This window comes from Ixodes scapularis, unplaced genomic scaffold, assembly GCF_016920785.2.
Source record: "Ixodes scapularis isolate PalLabHiFi unplaced genomic scaffold, ASM1692078v2 PGA_scaffold6__148_contigs__length_123643588, whole genome shotgun sequence".
Lineage (NCBI taxonomy): Eukaryota > Metazoa > Arthropoda > Arachnida > Ixodida > Ixodidae > Ixodes > Ixodes scapularis.
Genome location: NW_024609881.1, coordinates 21,482,268 through 21,508,572, shown reverse-complemented (window position 1 = coordinate 21,508,572; position 26,305 = coordinate 21,482,268). Strand labels below are relative to the sequence as shown.

The window sequence follows — 26,305 nt, the reverse complement described above, 5'->3', positions numbered from 1 at the left end:
TATTGCTTTCCTGTGGTGAGCATATGCTCATTGAGAATCGCATTCAGTGGGACTAACCGGTACAGATTCGTCTGGCGTCGCACTCTGCTCGAGGAGGAGGAGGAAAGGAGGAGGATCGGAGAGGAGGAAAGAAGGAAGGAAAGGGGGAATAGAGAGAGAGAGGAGGGGGTGAAAAGGAAACTGGGAAAAAGCCCCCTAAAAGTTTGTTGTGTAAAAAAAAAAAAAAGTTAGGAACTTGGGGTTGGGGACGTCCCCCGGCGATTTTTGTGGGTACTTTGCTGTGGGGAAGCAGACGATTTGGAATGCGATATCTTCTTTTCACGTGCTTAGGGCATTCTAGCAGATTTAGAAACTCTGTTTCTGGATGTTTGACTAAACGCTGGTTGCTTACTGTTACAGATAATGAATTAGGTTAATATATTTAATACCCCGACTCAGCGCACTGTGTCGATTTCTAAGCGGAATAGGGACAGTCCCTTTAAAATAAGTTTGGGAAACAAATTTTTACCCAGGATTGACCCAGTCTCGAAAAAAAACTATAATTCCCGTTGTGAAATACAATAACAAAACAACCCAAATTCCAAATGCTAAGAAAGCAGCTCTACGAAATCAAAACCATTAATCTAGTACGTTCTTGAAAACCTGAGAAATAGCCCCAATGTGAAGAGCGTACGCTCATTGCTCCTGTGCTTCTGAAAGTCGTCTGCTTCCCCACAACAAACTACCCACAAAAAAATCGCCGGGGGACCTCCCCGACCGCAACTCCCCTTCTTTTTTTTTTCCCCAACAAATTTTCTGGGAGCCCTCCCCCAGTTTCCTCCTCACCTCCTCCTTTCCTCCTCTCCCTCCTTCTTTCCTTCTCCTCGTCGAGCGTAGTACGACGCCAGACGAATTTGTGCCGGACTAACTTGCTGCTATTATGTCGGAGTATGTGCTAGGCAGCATTGTCCTGACAACCTGCGCTCATCATTCGTGCTTTTTTTTTTTGTTGTTGAGTTTGAAATTTAAAAAAAAAACTATTTGCATATACAGTTTAGCCCGTTTATAACGAAGTCAGTGGGAATTGGAAACCACTTCGCTATATCCGCTATTTCGTTATAACCAAACTAAAAAAAAAAAAAATGGTGTGTGTGTGTTTATACAGTTTGAACTTAGTCTGTCTCAACGAGCTCTCAGCCGTAGACAAGCAATTTAGCCAGTGCAGTACAACTGCTAGACTGGGGTCTTTAATGTGCACCACGCAGTAGTCATACACGACCACACGTTGGTACAATGCTCATCCAGATCGAAACCGGCGGGGGTGGTGATTGAACCCGGGATCCCTGGGTTCTGCAACATAAAATATATCACCTAGGGGAACGTGTTTATTCCATCTACAGAGAGCCGTCCAAGGTTCCCCGCACGCGTTTCGCAAACGCATTGAAGGACCGCAGACTCGATGTCTTCGAACTGCGAGTCAAAGTTCGGATCGGAACATCCCACACACATTCGCAGCGTGTTGACCGCAGCAATGGCTGCTCCTGAGGTCACTGGCAGCGAGGCGCGGTCGTCGTCACAATCGTTGTCAGAAGCAGTGTCATTGGCATTTTCGTCCACGACACTTTTGGCAATGTCCTTGGTGGACGCATCCTCCATAGCGACGATGTCATCATTGTCGAAGACGAAGTTCCTCTGGTCCGAGCCAGGAGGCACGAGGTCCACCTTCGTGGCAGACTCCCAGAGCGGCCCCAAACACGTCGTCGCTGTGGCACCATCGCCTACTACTACTCCGTCTCCGGCAGAATTCGCAATACCACCGGTGCTTCTTGAGAAGCCACCTTTTTGGAAGCAGTGGAGGATGGTCTGTGGCTTAACGTCCCTCCAGGCTCCACTCGCAAAGGAGACAGCCTTCACCAATGGGACCTTCAGGCTGGCTGGGTTGTCGGTGGTGCAGATGTCGATGAGGAAACGCTCGGTCACTCAGCGCAGATAGCACACTTTGCAGTTTGCAGTGACACCTTGGTCCATTGTTCGCAGCTTCGTGGTCGTGTTTGGGAGCAGGAACAGCACCTTGATAGTGGACCAAGGGGAGCGTTGATGTGATGAGCGCCGCAATTGTCCAATAGGAGCATCACCTTGCACTTCTTTTTGTCCATTGCCTCGTCGAACTTTGTGAGCCACTTGCTGAAGATGTCTCGTGTCATCCAGGCCTTCGTGTTGCTCCTATATGCTACCGGCATAAACGGCACCTTAGCAAAGCCCCGTGGCTTCTTCACCTTGCCGATGACCAGCAGATCGCGCTTGTCCGAGCCGTCCACACTTCTGCAGATAAGCACCGTAATGCAGTTGTTTCTGTTGTAGCCTCCCACACGTTTGGCGGTCTTGGATGCTAGTGTCTTCGCTGGCAGCAGCTGAAAAAACAATCCGGTTTCATCCACATTGTAGATGTCCTTGTCGGCGTACATTCCAAGGATGCCCTCCAGGTTCTTGTCCATCCTTTTCTGGAGTGACAGATCGTCAACAGACGCGGCCTCACCGACAATTGGATTGTATGCGATGCCGTGCCCGTCTTTGAAGCATTGCAGCCACCTATTTCCTGGCTGGAAGTGGTCATGGCCAAGAACGATGCCCAAGTCCCTGGCTTTTTCTAGCATGATCAGTCCACTCAGCGGGATGTTCTTCGCACAGGCATTCCTGAACCACTTGTAAAGCTCCGCCAATATTGTCATCGGGATTCTTTTTAGATCACTGCTGCCAATGTCATCATCCGGAAGGCATCGATCTTGCTAGCGTTCTTGATTGGCATCGACAAAGTAGACTGCGCGATTTTTTTACTTTCGCATGATATCGCGAGTGTGCAGACGACGCTACAGTGTGTTAGCTACCCTAGCCGACTCTGACTAACTTCGGCGTCTCCAGCGGCAGTGTCTGTCATATCGCAATCATATTGCATGACAGAAAAAAAAGAGACAACGATGAATGGCTGCTAAAAGGTATGCCATCATCGACGTCACTTTTTTTCTTACGTTTGTTTTGGGGAGCCTCAAGGACACAGCGCCACATGAGATAGTGCGGTGAAGCAATCTTATAGGAGCTACGCGATAGGGAGAGCAGATGACGCTGCGGAGGCTGCCAGCAGCCGAAATGTGATCAGTTTTTTGCTTAAAATTTACCAGAATGGTTATAAATTATTGTCATTGATAGATATTTTACCGGGTTGGCACAGAATTTCTTTTCGTTTTATCCGCTGAAACTTGTTTTATTTATTTAGTTAAAACTAGAGCCAGATTGCATTGAAAATGCATAAATGAGAACGGGAAATCAGAACCTTTTTTGTTATAACCGCCATTTCGCTATAAACAGGTTTGTTATAACCGTGCTTGACTGTAACAAGCAAATTTATAGATCCCTTCGATTAGGATAGTTACAATTTTGTCGTTTAGATGCCACAGTTGAAAATATAGCTATGTTAAAATTAATTGAGCTTAGAAGTGGACAAGTGTAAGGTTGGAAACTAACTTTGCGAGTTCAGCTGAATTTTTGTTTAAGCATGCTGCACAGTAGTCAAAAGCTTAGAGAAACTATTCAATATTTGATTAGAAAACATTTGGCCAAAATCACTAGGTATTCACATTAAATTTGCTTCTAACTCAAGATCCACCATTCGCACTTGACTATTCATAAATATTACGACACGACAGTAAATTAAACGGGTTACGTACTCGTTGCAGACCTCGTAGGGTCGCGTCGGAGATTTAAACGCGCTTGGGGGATGTGGGTCGTTAGATGTTATTACTGTAGGAACTGTTTGGGCACGCTTTAAGTTTTATACAGAGGTAAGAGGTGACGTGCAGTCAGATCGAAAAAGGGATCTGCTTGGGTCAGTAGTTCTTGAGCATGTAAGAATTCCTAGAGCCCGTTCCTGTAACCGAATAATCGGTTCTATACTTTGTTTCACTTTAAGTCCAGACGCAACCGACTCTACGAGCTGGTGGTACCAATCATAGGGCTCCAAAAAGTGCACCATCATGGTGTTTGTCGTGTTCATGTACATGTTCTATTATAGCTGAACCATTCAGAAACAGAAAAGGCCTAGTGACTTGCGCTTTTGACGCCACTAGATTGGTCCCATTACCCGTAGCGTGAGCTGCGTCTGGACTTAAGCTGAGACAAAGTATAGATCTGTGCAATGCAAATGCTAACTAAAGCATGTGGAGAATAAAGAAATCAAAGCACTCTTGTGCCCTTAGCGCTCGAACGGAAGTTTTTTATTTGATTTTTTTGTGCATATCCTGTTCAAACGAGACACCCAAACCAGCTGCAACTGTGCATTACCTAAGTTTAAAGTTAATCCTTCATGGTGTATATTTCTTTCGGGATTGGAACAAAGTTAATGTTAAGAGTAAGTTGATTGTTTGTGAATCAAAGCAGAACCCTGGTCACTTTCTTTCCTCCTGTTCATAACTCGGGTAATGAACCCTGCAGTTCAGAAAGAGGTTTGGCCTAGGAGCAACACTGCTGTATGCATAACTTTCTCTGAGCCATTGGATCGTTTTTGCTCATAACTAGAACTGCTTCCAAGCAAACATTTACCACTTTCAGGTTATTATTTATTATGTGCATCGTACATGATAAAAGTGCAATGCACATGCACGTTAATTTCAAGAATTTGTTCTGTCGGCATGGACTGTCTTCCGTTTGCTCCAAACTATTCTGGCTACATGAAAGATTATGATGTTCTCTTCAAAACAAGTCTGTGTAATAATGTTGCCATAGTGTCTGAAGTGTAATCTCAGCCAATAATAATTAAAAAAAAAAATATTTCTTTACAAGGTTATGTGCATAGCGACACCTGAAGATCTTCTGAGTGAGAGGTTAAATAAGACAGACCATGCTCCACATAGTTAAAAGTCTGCCGTGCTTTGCCTGGTTTAGTTGTTGTGTCTGATTACTGCATCAGTTTGCACAGGTACAAAAATAATGCAGTAATGGGCTATACTGTTAAGCACCCTAACAAGTGCTCGACATGTGGTAATAATGGGATTTATGAACCCCTCCCAAGCAGTGTCAGATGACTAGGTTACAAATGTTGAAGTGGCAGGATTGTTTCCTGCATCTTCTCATAAGGCTGTTTTTTAGAGCATGAAATGCTCTTTAATGAAGCCCCCAATCCTAAAACATTGTTCGTCCATTCGTCACATGATGTAAACACAAATTCTGTTTCCCCGCTAAGTTTAGTGGGAAAAGTTGTTATCACGTAACCTGTTCACCAATCCAGTTTTCCCGCTAGATTGGGTGTGGAAACTACACAAAAGGCGGCCCATATAACTTAAGGCAAAACTTAATTGTTAAAACTCGTTCACACACAAATTATGGAGACCAGAGGTTCAGTTTTCTAATACCAGACCATTTAAATCAAAACCCAATTATTTTAGATATCCTAAATAGCACCCAATCATTCCGAAATTAAAAAAAAAGATATATAAAATACCTATTATTTACAAAGCAATAAAGCCACTGCGGCATATTTTGTAAATTTTTGAAGAGTTATGATATATGCTAGTATATTGCAAAAGTGTGTATTTGAGATCTGTTTGGAGCAAAATGTATAGTATATCTGATTAGCAAATTTCTGTTTCACCTGCTCTTTGTTTTGTTTTGTAAGGACTTATATTCTATAAGGTAACTTTCTTTGTGTTTTATATTTGTATCCACTGCTGCTAAGAGGGTGGCATGGCCCCATGCAGACACTCAAAGTGCCTTTAGTCATGATGTCCCCCAAGACAATTCTATACAAGGTTGTCTTGAATAAACTTAAACTCAAAATATAAGTTCTTCACTCCCCGAAACAACTGTCCAATGTCTTTAAAACAAATTTAAATGTTTGGTCTTTAAATACTGCATTACATCGTGAGACCTTAGGGATAAGGGTCGCTGACAATTGTTTCTTTTTCCGTAATTTGTTTGCAAAATGTCGTAGCACTCTTTCTTTGTGAAGCACTGCTAGCAACATTGTTCAGAAATGAAACTATTAACATCATCTATCTATTCATCCATCCATCCATCTATCCATCCATCCATATTGCTTGCTAGACAGCCACTCAATGGCTCGCAGAAGTAGAAACAGCATTGGCACGAGTTGTTGGGAGCCAATCCAATCCAATACTTCTTTCCTTATTAGTGATGACTGCACCTCGAGAGGTCGCGCTTACCACCGCTTTTTCTGGTGATCCAGGCGTTCCGGGGAGAAAGAGGCTGCCATCACACGTCTGCAAGACGAGAATGCAGACCTCCGAAAGCTGGAAGCACGTGCCAAGGTCTGTAGTTATCGTTGCTACCTGTGCCTGGAGGGACCGTGGAGTGATTTTTAATGTTACTGTATAATGCTCGGAGTACCGTATTTTCTGGACCATAGTCTTCAAGCTATCCATCTTCAGAATTTGCTATTCTGTGCCGTGCAGACTATCTAAAGGTGTGGATCATCGAATCGATCTTCCAAAACCGCCAGTTATCAGCGGGGTTATTGACTTTTGCAGTTGTCGAGATCACTTTGTTTTACCTTGGGCATTGCTCGGGAAGAAAAGCCGGGGCTGTCAGTGTGCCGTTTTCGCCTTCTATGCGCCCGTGGGTAACGTGCAGGGTAGCTGTGCCCAAGCAGACAGTGTGGATCACGCTTGATCTTGATGGCGTGAGCACTTACTGCTTTTCGTTGTAATATCATTACCCCTGGCAGATAAATAAGTGACTGTGCAGTATTGGGAACCACTGTCGCAATGCCTCTGAATTCAATTGGTACGTTCACACCCGTTTCTGTGTGTTGTGAAACAATAGGAACTATGAAAAGATGTGTTTCCAGGGCAGAAACTCCTGGCAATTCAAACTTTGCCTTATTTGAACAAAGTTCTGGTCCCCCTTGGGCTCAAATTAACGAGATTCCACTGTAATGACAGCATTTTTAACGAGAGTAACTACCTGTTGGAGACTATGCTTGGGAGACAGACTATCCAAGGAAAAAATTTATTTATTTATTTACTTCGTGCTTTGGGCTTTTGTGTGGAAGATCAAAGGCAGTTGATTCACTCTTTAGCCACCAACTCGGCTCTGAAGAAAATAAAGGCCACGTCTCTTCAACGAAGTGGGTGCCTTAACACCTAGTAAGACAATGGACAAAGTTGAGAATAAGCAACGAAAAGTCTTCAAACACAAGCGAAGAGTGGCCACAGATTTGGGTAAAGCCACGGAGAAAATAAATATACTAAACAAAGTGGAATACTTCCTTTGGTTTGGTTGTTTTGGCTCTTAACCAGGGTATTTTGGTTTGCGTTTTTAGGGTCTATTTTCCACCTATGTCGGGGCTGTTTTCCCGGGATCAGTTTTTTCACACAGGTGTTGTGTTCTTCGGTGTCGGACAAAAAGTGTGCATTTATCTGAGCTCATATTGAAGAAAACAGGACACGGGCATAAGACTCCCCCACCTCCAGGGAACATACACGTAACCCAAATTCTTGGAAAACGTCCCAGTGCTGACAAGAGTTGCAAACAAGATGAGGGCCTCCCAAAGAAAGAAACAGCTTCGCAGACAGTTCAGTGCAGGTTGTGATCTGAGTAAACTCAAAAGAAAGCCGTGGATAATTATTTGTTCCCACAAAACTTGGGTTTTTTCTCATTCAGGGACAGTTACATTTCGGGAGTTCTCAATTCTCTCCGATTTGGATAAAACCGGCTTGGGGGGGGTTTCTTTTTTGGGTTTCTCAGTATATACCTGAAACATGGAACCCTAGTTATAGGTCGACTTCCCCTTTCCCACTGTAGGTTTTACTGTCTGTAAAATGTGGGTCAATCTACCGGGTTGGATCGACAAAATGAAGCCGTCTTTTTCGGCCCGCATTAATGAACCATGCGCTGCAGAATGCTGAAATTCTGTCGGAAAGTAATGTCGGGGGTGAAAATGGGATACGGAAGTTTCAGAACGGGATGCTATTTGGATCAGAGGGCAAAGAGGGAAAGACGAAATTTCCCTGCGACCCGACATCCACCTTCCTTAGAATACTGGAGGCGCATCCACCCATTTCACACTAAGCGCCAATCCCCAAATTTGTAAGATCTGAGAAAACTAGCAGAGTACATTTATATATCTAAAATTGACAAGTAGACAAGTGCCCATCCCCCATTTTTTCGCAATTATCTCCTAATCTTGATTGGGCGCCTGCCCGGTATTTTACAGCATGTCTAATTTCGTCAAAACAAGAAATGCCATTGTGGGCAGCTGTGGCAATCATTTAAATGAAACCAACTTGTCAGCAAGAGAGATAATACTGTTGTCTTTCTTGCTGGCAAGTTTGTTTTACTGAAATGAATGCCAGGCGTGCCCACAAGGTTGCTCTTTATTTTGACGAAATTAGGTACAAGGGAATGTCGGCTCGTGGAGAAGTCTTTCCCTTTTATCTTTTGATGTAGGTAATGTTGCATTTTGAAATCTTTGCATCCTAGCCCCACCACTGGCGTCATAATCTTTCTTTAATGCATAGTTTATTTATGTGGACCTGAAAACCGGGTTTTATTTTCTCGACCGAACCCGTTACAATGGACCTCTTGGCGAATATGTGCTGCCACCTAGACACGCGACTGGGTACGAGGCTAAGTGGCTAGAAAATAACGCGCGCGCAAGGCCTCTCCCACCTGTTGCACTCCCAAAACGTCAGCGACATTCTGTTTACCCATTGAGGCGCTGTGACCTAGATACGGCTCCCCCAAACTCGCCTTTGTCCCCGGCGTGCGTAATCTTCCGCCCCGAAGTCGAGGCAACGAAACCATCTTCCCTCTCTGCTCAGCCAGAAGCAAGAGAGAGGGGGTACTGGAACCATTTACCCTTGAACCGATTATTCTACAAAAGGTCTATTGTGTTAAGTGTTCTACGGGGTGTCCCCAAAATATATTTATAGGTCTTTTTTCGCCTCAGAAATAAACTACCGTAATATCCCGAGCCATCGCCCACCTCCCTGCCGCGTGAAATTCATTAAAAAAGTGGGGTGGGCCATGTCTCGGTGGGTGAGCACAAACACTTGAAAAAAAGCGGAAAAAACCGCCTATTTTTCTCTGTGTATCTAGCGCTGATGCACAAGAGATACATCAAACTCAAAACTCGATTTAGTTTGATTGTTTTATAGAAAAAAATGCTCACGAAAGAATATTTTACTATAGCGAAGTCCGTTGCTTGCATACGCGCCAGAAACACCGCCGATCTGCATATAGCGCGAACGTTTGTTCCGTGAAAGAATGTCACCACTATGTTCTCCTAGTTAGTAAAAAAAAAAAAAAAAGTCTACAAGAAAATAGAAAAACCAACCAGGCGCAACGAGCGAGCGAGCGAGCGAGGGGACCAAAGAAGCGACAAAGAGCGATGCTGGGAAAGAGGGAAAGCCGGCGGTCGCGTTGGCAAATACTTTGGCGTCGGGCCAAGTCGGGCGCCTTGTCAATTGCAAGCTCTTGCGCAACTTTCTTGTTTGGCGCAAACATACGTGCGTCCGTGCACGGCGGGCTATCAATGCACGGTTGGGACGCTCTGCAAACGTCTGTGTAGGGCGTTCCAGCAAAGCTTTATTTACGCGTTGGCTTTGCCTAAATATTGCACAACCGCGGTCGCGACGGGCGGGAAGAAGGAGCGGGTTCGCGGTGACCGAATTTCGTAAACAAAAAGAAGTGTCTTTCCCTCCTTCGTTTTACTTTGTCACGGACGTCCTCCAACTGTAAGGTCCGCGGCCGCGTCATTCGGTTAGGATGAGTGTTCGCCGATCGCTGAGTCCGCGCTGGGGTATTTGAAGGGGTGGGCGATGACTCGGTGTTTATTCGGAAATCGATATTGGCCCAAAAAATGGGGCGGGCGATGGCTCGGGGATGGGCGATGACTCGGGATATTACGGTATGTGCATCTCCGAATGCTCCTTCTTTGCCCAAATGTAGCACTCTCAGTCTGAACCGGATGCCAAAGCTTCAGAACTGTAATCTTATTAAAAAGTTAGAAGTGATTCTTTGAAAATATGATTGCCAAAATGGCGGTTGACTGTGCCCTCAAATACATGGAACCGAATGGCGCCGGTTACCGAAAACATTCCCCGCTTCACCGTCGAAATTTTCTGAAAATTGCTCATAACTTTTGAAGGAGATAACGGTTGTTCCGAAACTTTGGCATCTGGTTTGAACCGGTAGCACTATATTTTGGTGGAGAATGAGTGTTCGGCGATGCATGGTTCATTTTTGCGGCAAAAAAAAAACACTCAACTTTTTGGGGGAGGACAGGTCGTACGCTAAGAGGCCCCGAGCACCGAAACGTGCCCCCTTGCAGGACCTGCAGCGGAGGCTGGACGAGCTGAAGGAGGCGGAGTCCCTGGCACGCATCATGAAGGAGGAGCTGAAGAGGCTGCCCTGCGTCGAGAAGGAGCTGGCACAGCTGCAGGAGGAGGTGAAGCTCCACAGGTGGGTCGCTGATGCCTCCCTCCCGGATGGCTCACGTTCGTGGCTCTCAAACTACCGCCAGGCTTTGGTTTGCATCTTTGTGGTTTTTTTTTTTTTAGGAGCGAAGCTCCTTAGAGGCTGGCCATGTCCGTATGTCCGTCCGCCGTCGGGTCACGAGCACGTCAGCACATGCTCCTGTGCTTGTGTAGGGGGAAAAAAAAAAACGCATCTCCACGTGGTAAATGATGTTGATTGGGGCGAAGCTCTGGTGGTGCTTGTCTGCGTGGACGGTGAGCCGCAGCAGGCCGAGCCTTTCGTTCGTTTTCCTCCATGTCAGAAAGAGAGTGTGTGGTATGGAACATGGTTATATACGCATTTGAGCATTTGACCGCAGCGTGACATGGATGAAAACGAACGAAAGGCTCGGCATGCTGCAGCTCAGCGTCTACGCAGACAAGCACCACCAGAGCTTCGCCCCAATCAACATCATTCACCACGTGGAGATGTGATTTTTTTTTATGTCAAGACTTGTTCACACACTCGCACTTGCTCACGGCCGACATTTTTATCTCTTGCAACGAGAGAACATGCGTGCGCTGTCTATGAGGTGATCCTGGAACTTCGTTTCACTGAAGCGAAAGTTTTGTGGTATCTGCGAAATAAAACCTACATGCTTTCTGTGAGAAATAGTTGTTTATAGCGCTGACAAAAGTTATTCGAGCCAATTATGAAATAATGATGTGAAATAGGGAATTACACAGAAATCTCGAGCATTCCACCTCTACTTGACGGATGGCACGTGTGTTCTCTCGTCGCAAGAGATCACAAGAAATTGGAAGGCACTCGGTCATTAACAGTCGCAAGTGTCGGAAGGATCCTCGATGCTTTGTAACTACGGTTCCCGTGTTTTCAAACACATCCAATCGACTCCGAAAAACACTTACTGGTAAAATTTTTTAAGCCAGATTTATCCAAAAAACTCGGAATTTCGAGGCTACAACAACAAAAAATATCCACACAAGTTTTTTGTTTTTTTAAATATATTTATTTAGTTATACTACTTGGCCCATACAGGGCCTTGGTAGGAGAGGCACAGCAATGCAAAGAAAATTCAACACATTTACACATTGATGAAGACAAAAACGCCACTGAGATATTGAATCAAATAATAAATACCCAATACAGTCTACGCTCATTACAACAGACCTGGTTACAACAGACATTTGGATATAACATACCGATTTGTGAAGTTCGGTTGGTTTTCCTCTACATACCATTGACTCAACTTCATATCTGCATACAACATACTCCTCTTACAACGGACCGAAATCTTGGTCAAAATGAAGGTCTGTTATAACGAGCTTAGACTGTATATACAAGGATATCACAAAATAACAAATCTGAAAACGTTCTATTTTCTTAAGTAAGCAGTGTCTCTATCACTGAAATAGTCAAGAGAATCTGAATTTGCCAGGTCAGCAGGCAACCTGTTCCAGTCAACAATTGATCTGGGGGAAAAGAGATTATTTGAATATGTCCATTTGAACTTGGTACTCTATTATTGATCGTGCAAGACATGATGTGGTGTTTATTCTGCCCAAAAATTTTATGTAGTTTGTTTTGTCTATGTTTATTTTGCCATGAATCATTAAAAAAAAGAGTCCAAGGTACATCTAAGCACTCCTTGTGAGTTGTAAATACGAAAGCATGCGCGCTGCTCTTTTGCTTCCTTATTCCGTCTACGGCGTACTTGCGTCGACAAGGTGCTTTGCGAGCCGCTGCTTTGCGGATTCGCAGCGCCATGGGGTGGCGGTCGTTGAAACTGACGTGCAGTGGCCAATGGGAGCCTCACTTCTTGGAACTATGACGCACGCCAGCCAATGGGACCGAAGCCGAAATCCATCAGCTTTACTCCGCTCCTTTGGGATCGGGGAAACTAGGTGCTGTTGTCTAGGCTTTTCGCGTGGTTTCATAGCTGGGAGCTGGCTTCACTTGGAGAAAGGATTTAAGGTGCCGTTTGGCGCGGCTTCAAAGCTGATGACGTCGACTCGCTCCATGGGACAGTTAATGCTTTCGCTTCAATAAAATCTTTAGTCTGTCTATTCGTGCCCGTTCACTTAACGTAAGGTCATTTGCCTGTTGCAACATTGCCGATGGAGAACTTGGCGGGTCATATTCGTGGTATATGAAGCTTATCACGCTTTCTTTTGTATGCTTTCTAGCTTATTTATATTCGTTTTAGTGAACGGGCCCTGCACCACATTTGCATATTCTAAGATTGCTCGTAATAAAGTTTTGTAGACAGTAAGTTTCGCGTTGGGCGAAGTTTCGCGTTGGGCAATGTAATCGATGTGCTTGTTCCGTAACAGTTTGTTATTAAAATTTAACCCCAAATACTTCCACTCTTCAACAGTTTCAACTATTTGACCATCAGTGTGATACGAAAATTTTTTGGGACACTTTTTCTGCGTAATTGACATTGATACAGTTTTAGAACTAGTACGCAACTCCATTTGCCATTCCCAACATCAAGCAAGTATCTTTTCCAAGCATTTGTCCCAAGTTAATTGATCTTGCAATGTTTTAACTTTGTTGTATAGAACACTATTGTCTGCAAATAACCTAATCTTGACATCTATATTTTTAGTGATATCATTTATGTAGAGAAGGAAGAGCAAGGGCCCCAGAACAGACCCCTGGGATGCACCGGAGTGAACGTGGTTAGATTCATAGCCTTTAAAATACACATACTGTTCTCGCTCCTTTAGGTAGGAGGTTAACCATTTCACAATTTATTAGAGTTGAAGGGACACTGACAGGGTATTTATTTATGCTCGCCAAGGTTTTTACTTGTACATGACATATGAGAGCCCAACTATTTAAAACACAATTTGCGGCTCGAGATTTGTTTTTTTTTCGCCCAAAAGCCGCTAATCGAAAACTGGCCGGTTTGAGTCTCGCTCACTGTCTTCTCCGTAGTCACAAGCCGTTTTCTATGGTTTAGACACAACCACCAAAGATAATCAGAGCCGTGGGTCACCGAAGGCACAAACTCAATACTAGATATAGACTGAATTAAGACACCCATTTTTTCTGGCTTCTAAAAAATTGCAAATATGTTGACTGAAAAAAAAAATAAACTGCGCAGCCACGTGATCTCCGGTAACTTTCTTCTCCTCTATATTTCTTCTTCCTCCCCAGTCCAGTTTCGGTTTTGGTTTCGAGCAGTTGCATTCTTTGGCAATGGGGATTATTAAAAGTATATGTGACACTGTAGCAAAATATTGATTGGGTAGTCTTCTAACACCATAATGAATTGCCTGGCAAAAAATAAAAAAATAATTTTGGGGGGGCGTCAGTGTCCCTTAAAGTATGATATTCAGTTTTAGAAGAAGCTTGTTGTGGGGAACTTTATCAAATGCCTTGGAAAGGTCTTTGATAAAGTTTTGTATGACTTGATCCGAAAATGAAAATTGAATTGAAAATTGAATTGAATTGAAGAATAATACATCAACTTGTCCTCTGTTATTGATTATTTGACGAAGATCATGTGTTATTTCTTATAACTGGGTTACTGTAGACAAGCCTTCTTCTAAATCCATGTTGACAGGTATCCAAGATATTGACTTTTTCAATATACCATATTTATTTAAATACAAGTCAACCTCTTTTTTTTTTTTGGAAAAAGTCAAAAATTAGCAGTTGATCTAGAATCGGGATTAGAGAATTTCGACCTACATTGGTGACCAAATTTCACGAGTAATTTTAACTTAAAACGGAAGAAACACACAAGACGACGAAACAGCGGCTTTCGACTTGCAACGACAGATTTACTGGGGCGGCTAGCCGCTCAGAGCTCGACATGGGGAGGCGATGGGGAAAGGGGGAGGGGGATGAGGGGAGATGTAAGAAACACAGGGAGACCATTGCAGGGGCGAACACAGCGGGCGGTCAGGAGTCTGGTCTGTGTTGCCTGCCTCGTAGATGACACCTTGCGTCGCTTCGTGCCGTCGGGGGTGCGGAGGAGAGCGGGGGTGGAGAGCAGCAGGAGGAGGAGGGTGGACGTCTCGGAACTCCTTGGGGAAGGGGCAAGACGGACCAGAGGGTCAAGCGAGAACAGAAGGCGAGAATAAGTAAGAACAGAGGGCGGCTTTCCTGGGTTGTTTTTGTTTGCTGCTTTTTTTCCAAACCTGCAAGCTCCAGTGCCTTGCGGGCTAGGAGCTCCCCACCCTCGAAGGGAAGCGAATCTCTCTCTCCGAGAGTGAAAGGGAAGGGCTGCAGAGGTTTGTTGTCGCCGACTTGATGCTGACAGATTCTATTATTTCTCTCCCGAATCAAGATCGGTGTCCAGCTATGATTTTTGTTTGAGTGAACTGGGGTGTGCAAGAGGGGCAGTTTTTTGCATTGACAACGACCGGATGCACGGAATCCTCGGGCGGGCTCGTGATCTCCCTCGCGTGTTCACGGAGACGGTCGTTGATATATTGGCCCGTTTGACCGATGTATTAACCACCGTCCCCATGAACACGTGAGCGAGATCACGAGCCCACCCGGGGATTACGTGCATCCGGTCGTTGTCCATGCATAAAACTGCCCCTCTTGCACACCCCTTTTCACTCAAACAAAAATCAAAGGGAAAAATCATAGGGACATAGAATCAAGTCTTTAAAAGTCTTCAGTAACTTTGCCATTTATATTAAATGCATTACCAAGCCCTTGTTTGGGATGATAAATACTTCCAAAACGTTGCTGTGACGATTTCGGGAAACCCTCTGAAGTAGATTTATGATAGCAAAACTTTGGCTCAGATAACATAATCCTATGACATAGTTTAACAATGTGTTTAGTTACGTCAGACGCAGTGGCTGTGGCCCTTTTACGAGCACTCGAGACCCTTCCCTTCAAGTGTATAATGTCGCGGTTTATCCATGGTCGCTTATGATGAATAGTCTTTGTTTTGCATGGGACGAAATTTATTACACACTTAGGCTCAAGATTTTTAGAGCTGAGCCAAAGTGCATCTATATTGATATTGCAATGTTCTGAAATTATTGCCAAACTCATCAAGTGACCAGTCCACTGTATCTATAATACTAACTTCGTCTGCACTGGCAAAATCGAGCACTTTAGTCTTCTTAGACTGAGGCTTGTGGGTATGCAGGGGCAGCTCTAGCAACACCAGCTTCTGGTCAGGAATTCCATCTTGTACTTCAACAGGAAATTTTTCATACTCACTGCTAAGAAAAATGTAATCAAGTATTGACATTGTATTTCCCTGAACTCTGGTGGTATAAGATGGCACAATCTGGTCTAGGTCAAACGTGAACACGATGTCTGAAAGACATTCTGCGCTCTCAGTTTCTTTTAGACCGGTTGACGGAGTGCCCCAGTTCATCAAAGGGAGATTAAAGCCTCCTGCTAATATAATTTTACGGTCGCTTCTACAATGCTTCAAGGGATAAGCTCCTGTATCTTCTAGAATGGCAAGAGGTCTATAAATAAGGCTCCCACTACTAAGTAAGAGTCATCAACTTTTACCTTACACCAAAGAGCTTCTGCCTGTTCTCCCATGTCAACCAAAGAAAGTCTGGATTTAAACACATAGCAACACCCCTGCCCATGGTTTGTCTGTCTTTTCTAACCATTTTACAACCTGCAAGAGCAATTTCATTGTTCATTATGTTTCCGTTAAGGTAAGTTTCAGTTATGACAACAATGTCAGGATCATACACCAGCAAAATGTGTCCCAGCTCTAACACCTTGTTTATAATACGTCTTGCATTTAAGTTTATAATTTTTAACGTCTGTAGCTTTGGATGAGCATCTTGGGGTTTTTGTCCTTTTGCATTCGGACCATCGCATTGATAAGCTTTTGTCTCGAATGTGGTCCCAGCCTTAAGTTATGTTGCCTGCTATCATCTTATCAAATCTCATCTTAATCTTAACACTACTGTTGAGACCGGTTATTACGAAGTCGGTTATAACGAAATAGCGGCAACAGCGAAGCGATCACACTTTCCCATTCCCTTTTGCAATTCGTTATAACCGAAGTCGGTTATAACGAAATAGCGGATATAGCGAAGTGATTTCCGATTCCCGTTGACTTCATTATAACAGGTCTCGACAGTATTCTCTCTTTCTGCTTGAGAACTTTTTCAGAGACAACTTTGCCCTGTCCTAACACCGCAGTTTTTTTTATCTTGGACTATTGACAAAAGGGAGTTTCTCATTTATCTCGTCAAGGTCCCTTCATTACAACGGGCTAATGTACTTATGCACTTATGGACCACGGCAAAAGCCACTATTCCGATTCTGCAGTTTGGACCATACTATTTGTGCTTAGGGGGAGCAGGGGTTTTGTTTTTATAACAGTGAACGATGTGAACCTATAGATTTCATAGGATGGGGAGGGCATCTACAGTTTTGATGCGTCCAGGAGTTTGGCTATTTATAAGTACCAACGTTTATTGAGGTAACACTTGCTTTGAAGATTTGTCATTGGACAGTTACTACTGCCACCTGCAAGGTTGCCAATGCCAAATGCAACTGCAAGACTATCTTTCAAAGCCTTTGATTTCTTTTTGTGATTTTGTCCAGACATTATTTATTTTTTGTTTAAAAAGAAAATAATAACACAGTAAAATTAAGCTTTGGATTTTGGAGAACTTGCAAGCTAACAAAACTAAACTTGAAAAAACATTCTCCGAAATATACACAAAAAAATAAACTCCTAAAACACGGAATCCTATCTATTACGCAAGCCCCTACCCTCAGAGATCTGTTTGTCCGTCCATCTGTGCAGGCTGTTAAACGTCGAACGCGAGGTTTGACGTGAAGTCTTTAAATAAGACTGGCGAACTTTCGAACCTTTAGCAAAGTTAGACGGAATTCCACTACGGGAAAATGTTGCCCGACTTCTGCACAAAAGTTTTGAATATAGGGAGACAAGTAACCCATAAACTTGTTTATTCTATACCTTGTAAAATGATTACCAATGTTTGCACAGTATAAAATCAAAAAGAAAGGTTTATTATGATGATGATGAAAGATATGTGCAATTAATGCTTTAGTTAGTTTTGTTTTTAATGCTAAACAAGCAAATATTGCACTTTTTTTTTCGCCAGGTGGCACGAGCTCGTTTTCAAATTTTTGCACATGCTCGCACGAAAGTCAAGCTTTAGTTGAACTTCAGTATTATTTTTGTTAAACTTCAAGGACGCCAAACCTGCAGGATTGCAGCATCCCTGCCTTCTACTAGAGATAAGGAAACAATTCATCCTTCGAGTGCATAGAGGTAATGTAATGATCTAGAGGGTAAAGTCCCATGCATTTTGGCTGCTTCAGAAGAGCTTGGCATAGACACAAACAGCTGTGATACACACAACGAAGCAGGAAAGCATCACTTGCAAGGTCTTCATCTACCGTAATATCCCGAGTCATCGCCCATCCCCGAGCCATCGCCCACCCCATGTTTTGGGGCAATATCGATTTCCGAAAAAACACCGAGTCATCGCCCACCGCTTCAAATACCCCAGCGCGGACTCTGCGATCCGCAAACACTCATCCCACCCGAATGACGCGGCCGCGGACCTTACAGTTGGAGGACGTCCGTGACAAAGTAAAACGAAGGAGGGAAAGACACTTCTTTTTGTTTACGCATTTCCTCCGTGAGCGACCCCAAAGTGGTCGTGTATCCGTGCGAAAAGAAAATGATGGAGATAACAAAATAAGAGTTTGTTAATGTAACCGCGGAGTGTTAAGTCAAAGTCTGTCTCCGCCGAAGTAAGGACACCGCGAACCCGCTCCTTCTTTCCGCCCGTCGCGACCGCGGTTGTGCAATATTTTAGGCAAAGCCATCGCGTAAATAAAGCTTTGCTGGAGCGCCCTACACAGACGTTTGCAGAGCGTCCCAACCGTGCATTGATAGCCCGCCGTGCACGGACGCACATATGTACGCACCAAACAAGAAAGTTGCGCAAGAGTTTGCGATTGACAAGGCGCCCGACTTGGCCCGACGCCAAAGTATTTGCCAACGCGACCGCCGACTTTCCCGCTTTCCCAGGATTGCTCTTGGTCGCTTCTTTGGTCCACTCGCTCGCTCGCTCGTTGCGCCTGGTCGGTTTTTCTATTTTCTTGTAGACTTTTCTTTCTTTTCTTTTACTAACTAGGAGAACATAGTGGTGACATTCTTTCACGGAACAAACGTTCGCGCTATATGCAGATCGGCGGTGTTTCTAGCGCGTATGCAAGCAACGGACTTCGCTATAGTAAAATATTCTTTCGTGAGCATTTTTTTCTATAAAACGATGAAACTAAATCGAGTTTTGAGTTTGATGTATCTCTTGTGCATCAGCGCTAGATACACAGAGAAAAATAGGCGGTTTTTTCCGCTTTTTTTCAAGTGTTTGTGCTCACCCACCGAGACATGGCCCACCCCACTTTTTTTAATGAATTTCAGGCGTAGGGGGGTGGGCGATGACTCGGGATATTACGGTAGTGTTTTTCTATGTTTATTTTGTGCATAAATACCGGCATCGCGCGTCGTATGGACTCGAACAACTTCTACTCTTCCCGGCAAAACAAACATGCCCGGCCTGTTGTCTGCTTTCTTTTTCCGCTTTTCTGTCGGGTCTCTTTCTCGTTCTTCCTCTCGGAGCCACTCGATGTCGGTGCTCACGACTTTCCGTGTTCTGCTCACGTCTTTACTCTCCCATGCGAGCTAGAGCAGACGAGTATGTTGTTTGCAGACGAGCGCGGGCCAACGTGCAGCTGGTCCAGGAGCAGATGCTGTCCCTGAAGGCAGACGCCGGCCGGACGGAGGAGCTCCAGCAGACGTGCAGCCGCCAGCAACTGGAGCTGGAGCAGCTCCGGCACAAGCTCGGCCTGTGGCAGTCCCTGGCTGGGGAGCCCCACAGACTCGGGTGCGTGGATGGTGTTGTGCACAGGGTACCCCAGAAAAAAATCTACGGTGTTTTTTCACCGCAAAATTAAACTGCCATATCTTCCCAACTGTAGTCCGTACCCAGTGTATAGTCCACCGGTAAAACATTTTCATACATATGGAATGCCTGCTTCACTAGCTCACAAGGAAGCTTGTATCGTACATGTATCATGACTAACCTTATCTTTAATTCATAGAATTTGTATACATGCGTCAACTAGTCCAGCAGCATAGATTACTAGATTTTGTCTTTAATTTGTATTATGCTTTCCTGATGCAAAGGGATGTAAGCCTCAGTTGGCCTGCTATGCCTTTACTTTGTTATTTTTGCTGATGATTGTTATATCTCAGACTTGTTTGTATATTAAGGGTACCATTTGCTCAATTTGCTAATATTTTATGTGCATGATTTCGCAATGACTTGTTGACTGTAGCGCATGTAAAATCTGCGTCTATTCCTACTATTATCTTTCTTGCGATGGGCAGTGCTTCTACGTAAATTAATGCAGTGATTCTCAAGTATAGTGTGTCGGGGGCCTCTTGGGAACCTGCCAAAGTGGTGGGGGACTCCATGCAAGCGGGGGAGGGGGAAAGGGGGGTATAAAATTGACTACTGTGCAAAGAAAAGGGCATCCTTTACTTTATAGAAACTGAAGAACATTCTCTTTTTCAAGAAAAAAGGGGGGTTTGAGGGTTGAGGCAAGGAACCCCATTTGAGAACCACTGAATTAAAGAATAAGAAATAAATATTGAACTTAAATACAACAAACCCTCGTATATGATGGGTGTCCTTACATTGCAGAGCACCTTCGTTGGTGGCAAAAAAAAATAATCTGGCATCTTTTACCAAACATTTTTGTCCTAACCGCATATTTTCTTACCCTAGGAGCCCCACAGCAGTGCTGCAGTGTCTGGCTGACCTAAGACGATCGGAGTTAGCGCTGACCGAACGTCAGTCTAAGCTCATGGCTGAGTGAGTATCACACCAAACAATGAAGCTCCCACTTCCACTTCTAGGTCATCTTAAGGCTCATTCACGTGGCACATCTTTTTGGCGAGTCTTGTGTCTCAAAACAGATGTGCCATCTGAACAAGACGGGAAAACATGCACGCCTTAGAATAAGCGTATTCCACTTCTCGCTCTTTTGAGCAAGACTGCTGAATCTTTGCTGAGGCCTGTCAATCTTGCTGAGGAGAAATGCAGATGCTGCCAATAGGCGGTCAACAACGCTATGACTAGGGTTCCTTGTTTTCTGAGTTTATTTCGCGTGAAATTCGGAGGGTGTTTTTCTGAGTTTATTTTCCGCTGAAAATTTGGGGTAATCAGAGTTTCTTTTTGTTAGATTCACAATTTTCTGAAATTTTAAGTTTATTTTACTGCATTCCCCAATTAAAAAAAAAAAATCAAGCGTGAGTATTGTAAACCCTTTGTCCTGAAGGAACCTTGACGGGCTAAAAGGCGAACCCTTTTTGTTAGTAGTTCAAGATTTTAAAAGAAACAGAAGTGGCATCTCCTCAGGACCACTGACTCAGTGTTCTTATGAGTAAAGTTTATTCTAAAAAAAATATATTTTTTTTTTGTGACCTCGAAATTTTGAGTTTTTCAGATAAATCCAAATTGACGGAAAAGTTACCAGCGAGTGTTTTTCTGATTTTTGGGGATTTATCCGAAAACACGGAACCCTAGTTATGACGTGTCATCACCGACGCTGAGCGACCTTTCGACGGAGCCTGATAATTGACCGGTCTCGTATCGTTGCCAAATCCGAAAAAAAGAAAGCAAACGTTGCAGCGAGCAATGACAAAGAGCAGAGAAAATTAGGCGCGTGCGAATACTCGAATATACAAATTCGAAACGAATAGAAAGTTCCCAAATAATTAGATTTGCGAATCGAATTCCTAGTATTCGGTCACTCGAATATTCAATATATTCGGCCAAAGACGTGCGGTCGGCACGGAGCTGACAAAAAAGCCGTTTTTTCTGCCGATGTTAGCACCGTGATGTTAGGCAGACCATGCGAGAAACACCTCTTGGTCCTACCACTCCACAAAAATCTAACGCACAGGTTAGAAAAAAAAAAATAATGAATGCCACAAACTTTATAGCACGCAGATTTACTCACGATTGTTGCACAATCTAAGCTCGAATCAGAACCGAAACACCCCGTTTACGCCGCTTCCAGAGAGGAATTGTTGGGAAGCCGGAATTTCGTGCCATGCCTAATTCGTTTCACTAGTAAAGCCTCTCGTTTCAAATGGAAGCGCCGGTGTAGAACACTCTTGCCGCACTTACAGAAATCGGCGACTGCACGATCACAGAAAGAAAACCACGTTAACCACGCCGATGAAACCAGCCGAGTTATCGTCGTCGTTCTTCTGGAACCGCAAGCCGCAAATTTTGATTCGGAACGAAATGGAAAAATAGTGTGCCTAGATTTGAGAGGGTTTCCAACCGTTCGCTAGCCGCGTTTGAATTACGAACTGCGAGAAGGTGACGAAAAGATGAAAGCGTTGATCGGGATCGGGCAGGCAGGACAGGTGTCGTCGCTCTCCAGTTTGCTCGCCTTCTTTCCACACGGCAACAGAACACATGCGCACTTGCGACCAATCTGCGCAGGAGCCGTCTCCGTTGTTTCTGTTCTGCTTGCACCCTCTTTGAAATCTAGGCTCTCTAAAACAGGATAGATGGACGGAGGAATGGATGCATAGCCGCAGTTGGATGGTGACTTGCGCCACCAACCACATGTTTGTTTTTTTTGCTTCAGATTATATTGTTTAAAGGAGCTGTGCAACGATTTTAACGTTGAAAGAATTGGCATTTTCTGCTTTTGATATTTTTCACCGTGCCACAAATGGCAGAAAACACACCTCTTTTCATCGAAATGTTGCGATTCCGCCGCGTAATAGCGAGGCAAAACTTAGAATATTCCATGACCTGCAGCCACGAGCGGCGGCCATGAGAAACAAGCGGCGGGACGTCACTTGGGTAGTTGTAAAAAAGATAGCAAGTTGTGCGAATACCTGCTCGATAAAAGGTAACTTTTCTATAAATCTTGTTGTTCCAACATATATATAAATGCGCCAAAACCCTGGTATCATCGAGAAAACTTTTATTATACGGAGTTTTAGTGGCGCCATCTATCCTAGGTCCACAAAACAGCGAATAGCCGCCAGAAGCTGGAGGAAGAGGGGGACAGCGCCGGACGGGCAAGGACGGGTATGGCCGGACCCGGATGAGACTTTCCTCCTTTCACCGTATATTTCGCGGGGCACCCGCCAGCACGTGGTCACGTGGTCGCGAGCGGATGAGTTCTCGCTGCTTGCTGATGGCTCTAAAGAGAGAACTTTTTCAGAACCCCGCGCCTACTCAAGTGACGTCACTGCGCAAGTGACCCAGAAGACGACGTATGAGTTGAGAGGCGGCAAAAACCTGGATCTTTTTCATTTTTTAAAATAAAAACTAGGGTATCCAGGCAAAATCTGTTTTCTGTAGTTCACTGCAGAAGTGTCAGGCATCAACTTCCACAATTATTTAAGCAAAGCCCTGAAATTGTTGCACAGCTCCTTTAAGCCTGTTTACTCATATTTAACACCTATCTTTTTATTTATGTGAAATAAAATACCGGTGCACTTTGTTTTCCTTAGAATGAATACCAAATATCGCAAAATATCCCTTTTCTAAAATATAAAAAAAATTTAAAAAACGTTGCGGTGTTAGGTTGTTTTTTTAACAAGAAAAAGAGCCATGCGTGGCTGTAACTTCGGGGGTTTTCTTTTTGTGACGTTTAGGGTAGATAGATTATGTTTGCGCCATCAAATTGGATCTTTAGTGCCCAACGCCCATCAGCAGCTGCTTTTTTTTTTTTTTCACCAGAATTTTTATACATTTTAGCTTTTGTTCCGTACAAGATGCATATTCTGCAACAGGTGCATACTGTGCACATATAATATTGTCATTCACAGCACACTTTGAAAAATTCCTAAAAATCACTGTTTAATATTCGATTCGATATTCAGCTTTTTTTTTTTCTTAATTCGATTCGGTATTTGATTCGAAAACTACTATTCGGTATTCGCACACCCTTTGAGAAAATCAGTAGCAAGGTGCACATTCCTAAACTGTTGCAACAAGTGCAAGTGCTGCACGTAAACGTAATTGAGAATGCCCGATTTTTAATCCCGCAAAAGTTGCGGACACGTAACAAGACCATACGCCTGCACTTTTTTGCTCTTTAGGTGTCGCACGTTCCAAACACACCAAATCGGTTTCCTCGCTGTACGCAGCAAGGAAATTTGTTCCAGCTGATTTCAGCAGAAAACATAAGTGCATTAAATGGAGCACAACTTAGCATGACTCCCAAGCTCATCAGAGCTCACGAACGAAGACATGCTGCACAGTTGTGTCTTTCGGCTTCACCGACAGAATTGACATAGATTTTAGTTTTTTTTTTTAGAAGTAAAGTTTTCCTACATTCTTTGAAAAATTAAAAACAGGAATGAGACGTTGCGGGGCAAGGTGGACACCATGGGACAAGAGCTGCGGCGAGCCAATGCAAAGCTGGTCCATCTGCAGACGCAAGCGGACGAACAGACGGCGTTTACGCGGCGAATGCAGAGGCGCCTGCTGCTTCAGGGAAAGGTGATGCCCCTTCGCGGTCCCCTTTCATTGCACACGTGCATGCCTCATGTGTACAGTGGCTTGTGCATAGGCAACGGGACCTTTTTCATAGTGGTGGGATCTCATCTCGACTTTATGATTCTGGGGGTGCTGGGTTTGAAATGTGGGCTTTGTCTTCTCTAGGAAATTTCTAGGAAATTGCCTTCCCCGGGGACTTCCGTACAGAACTGGATTTTCTAGATATTTTCCGGGGGTTTTTTTGGACAATGTTCCGGGAAGGTGTTTGCTCATAAAGTTGTCTTCCCTGGAATTTTTGCAGGAAATTGCATTTTCTAGGCACTTTTATACGGATTTACTGTGCGTTCTCAAGGGAAGGCACTTCTCTAAAGTGTTGCTTCCACAAGGTTTTAATTTTGTGGGGATTTTCTAGACAATCTGAGAAGGTTTTTGCCTGGGGATTGTCCTTCCATAGATATTTTCATAGGGAATCGCATTTACTTGAGATCTTCCTAAAAGTTCTTCCCCAGTAATTGCATTTTTGGGGATTTCGAGGGCAGCCTTTCCCTAGGGATTTTCATAGGATATTGCATTTTCTATTGATTTTTCTGGGGATCTCATGAAGCCATCCCTAAGGAAGGAACTTCTCTAGGAAATGGCCTTCAGTAAGGATTTTTCTGGAAGATGGATTTTTGGGGGGGATTTTCATAGAGAATTCTCGAAAATCCCTGAGGCCCATTTCAGATGGGCCAATTTTCTTAGCAATTTCGATGTTGCTGGTGAATTGCTTCCTGGCTTTCTCTAGACCCTCACTCTGCAACACAAATTTCTGGGATCAAGTTTGCCTCGAAACGGGTGAGCAACTCGGCGACGTTTGAAGTGGCCGCAGCCAGTCAGGGACACTCTATTTTCACGTGACACCCCTGTGGTGGTGCTAATGAAAGCAAAAGCTTTAGTTCTGGAAAGTGGAAAGTTGAGCCAGTTGGTTCATGGTTCTTTAAATAATTAAAAGCGCCGAAAAAGACAAGGACAAAGAAGTGGAGATCTGGTTTGAAATGGATTGTTTTTGGGAATAGATTGTTTCAGAAAGATAAGTTAGTATTCTCAACGCCATTTAAAGATATGAAATTACATTTATGGCACGTAACTGCGTCTAAATAGTGCAAGAAAATTAAAATTTAATGATGATGATGATAACAAATTGTGACAATTTGGTTTCTGAGTGTTGCTGGTGTTGCTTCTCTTGTGAAAACCAACTAGCCTTATTCCTTCATGACCTGCATACTAATCTTGACCATAACATACAAATTGATGCCATTTTGTTAGACTTAGCAAAATCGTTTGACAAAGTATGTCATAAGCGCTTGACATATAAACTAGCGCAGTTGAACCTAAATATAGACCTTTTAAGAGAGCACTCTACCGAAAAGTGTAGACTTTTGAACCTTTGGCCTAATATGAATGGAATTTGCAGTATATGCTGGCAGTTGCGAGGCGGAATGCAGTGTAGTTGTTTTTATCAGGAACACACTGACATTGTTTAGGAAAATTATCATTAGAAAACTAATGTAATACCCACCATTTCACTAAATATGCAGCAGAATGCCTGGAGAGTACAACTATGAAATTTCCACAAAGTCATCTATTTTATGCTAACATCACGCTGAAAAATCAAATAAATATCTTGCTTTGTTTCTTGTCAACAGAATCTTAACGTCTTTTATGAAAGACATCCACAAAGTAAAAAAACAAGGCCACAACTGCATTGCTCATTAATTTTCACTTAAGAAACACATTGAGTGAGCCTTTCCTTTTGTCCCGTTACCAAACGATAGTTTTCCTCAAATGAAATTCACGCCAAAAAGTGGAACGGGGAAAAGCGTGTTCAAAGTGCTCGAACCTCTACCTTTTCTTTGGCATCGGTGGACTGAAATTAATTCATAAAAAAATAACTATGCTGTGTAAACAACTGAAACTTTCTGTGAATACTTTGTGGATGTTGATGGATGTAAATACGGAATTTTTCAAAATCAACTTTTTTTAGAGAAATTTTTTTTTTTTTCCTGGGCAGTGTCCTTCTTTAAACTGGATTCAAGAATTTCTTAGAAAACCAGTCTGTTCCCATTTACAATCAGTCTTCTCGTTCCCTCCCAAAAACATGGGACCACCCCCGTGGTTTCATCCTCAGACCCATTTTGTTTCTACTTTACAGTAATGATTTACCGCTGCACGTGTCCTGTCATATTCGTATGCTTGCCGACAATTGTGTTATTTATCGCTCAGTTACTAACGTTTCCGACCAAGGTACCCTTCAAAAC

General features: G+C 43.6%; 1 protein-coding gene across 1 annotated transcript in view; it reads left to right on the top strand.

The window, feature by feature from the left end:
- LOC8044149 (mitotic spindle assembly checkpoint protein MAD1) overlaps nucleotides 1-26,305 on the top strand; it is a 70,025-nt gene that overhangs the window by 22,911 nt on the left and 20,809 nt on the right. The window contains exons 6-10 of the mRNA XM_042294644.1: nucleotides 6,215-6,296; nucleotides 10,322-10,452; nucleotides 19,179-19,352; nucleotides 20,259-20,345; nucleotides 23,867-24,011. Coding sequence (XP_042150578.1) covers nucleotides 6,215-6,296; nucleotides 10,322-10,452; nucleotides 19,179-19,352; nucleotides 20,259-20,345; nucleotides 23,867-24,011 — 619 coding nt within the window. The remainder of the gene's footprint in view (nucleotides 1-6,214; nucleotides 6,297-10,321; nucleotides 10,453-19,178; nucleotides 19,353-20,258; nucleotides 20,346-23,866; nucleotides 24,012-26,305) is intronic.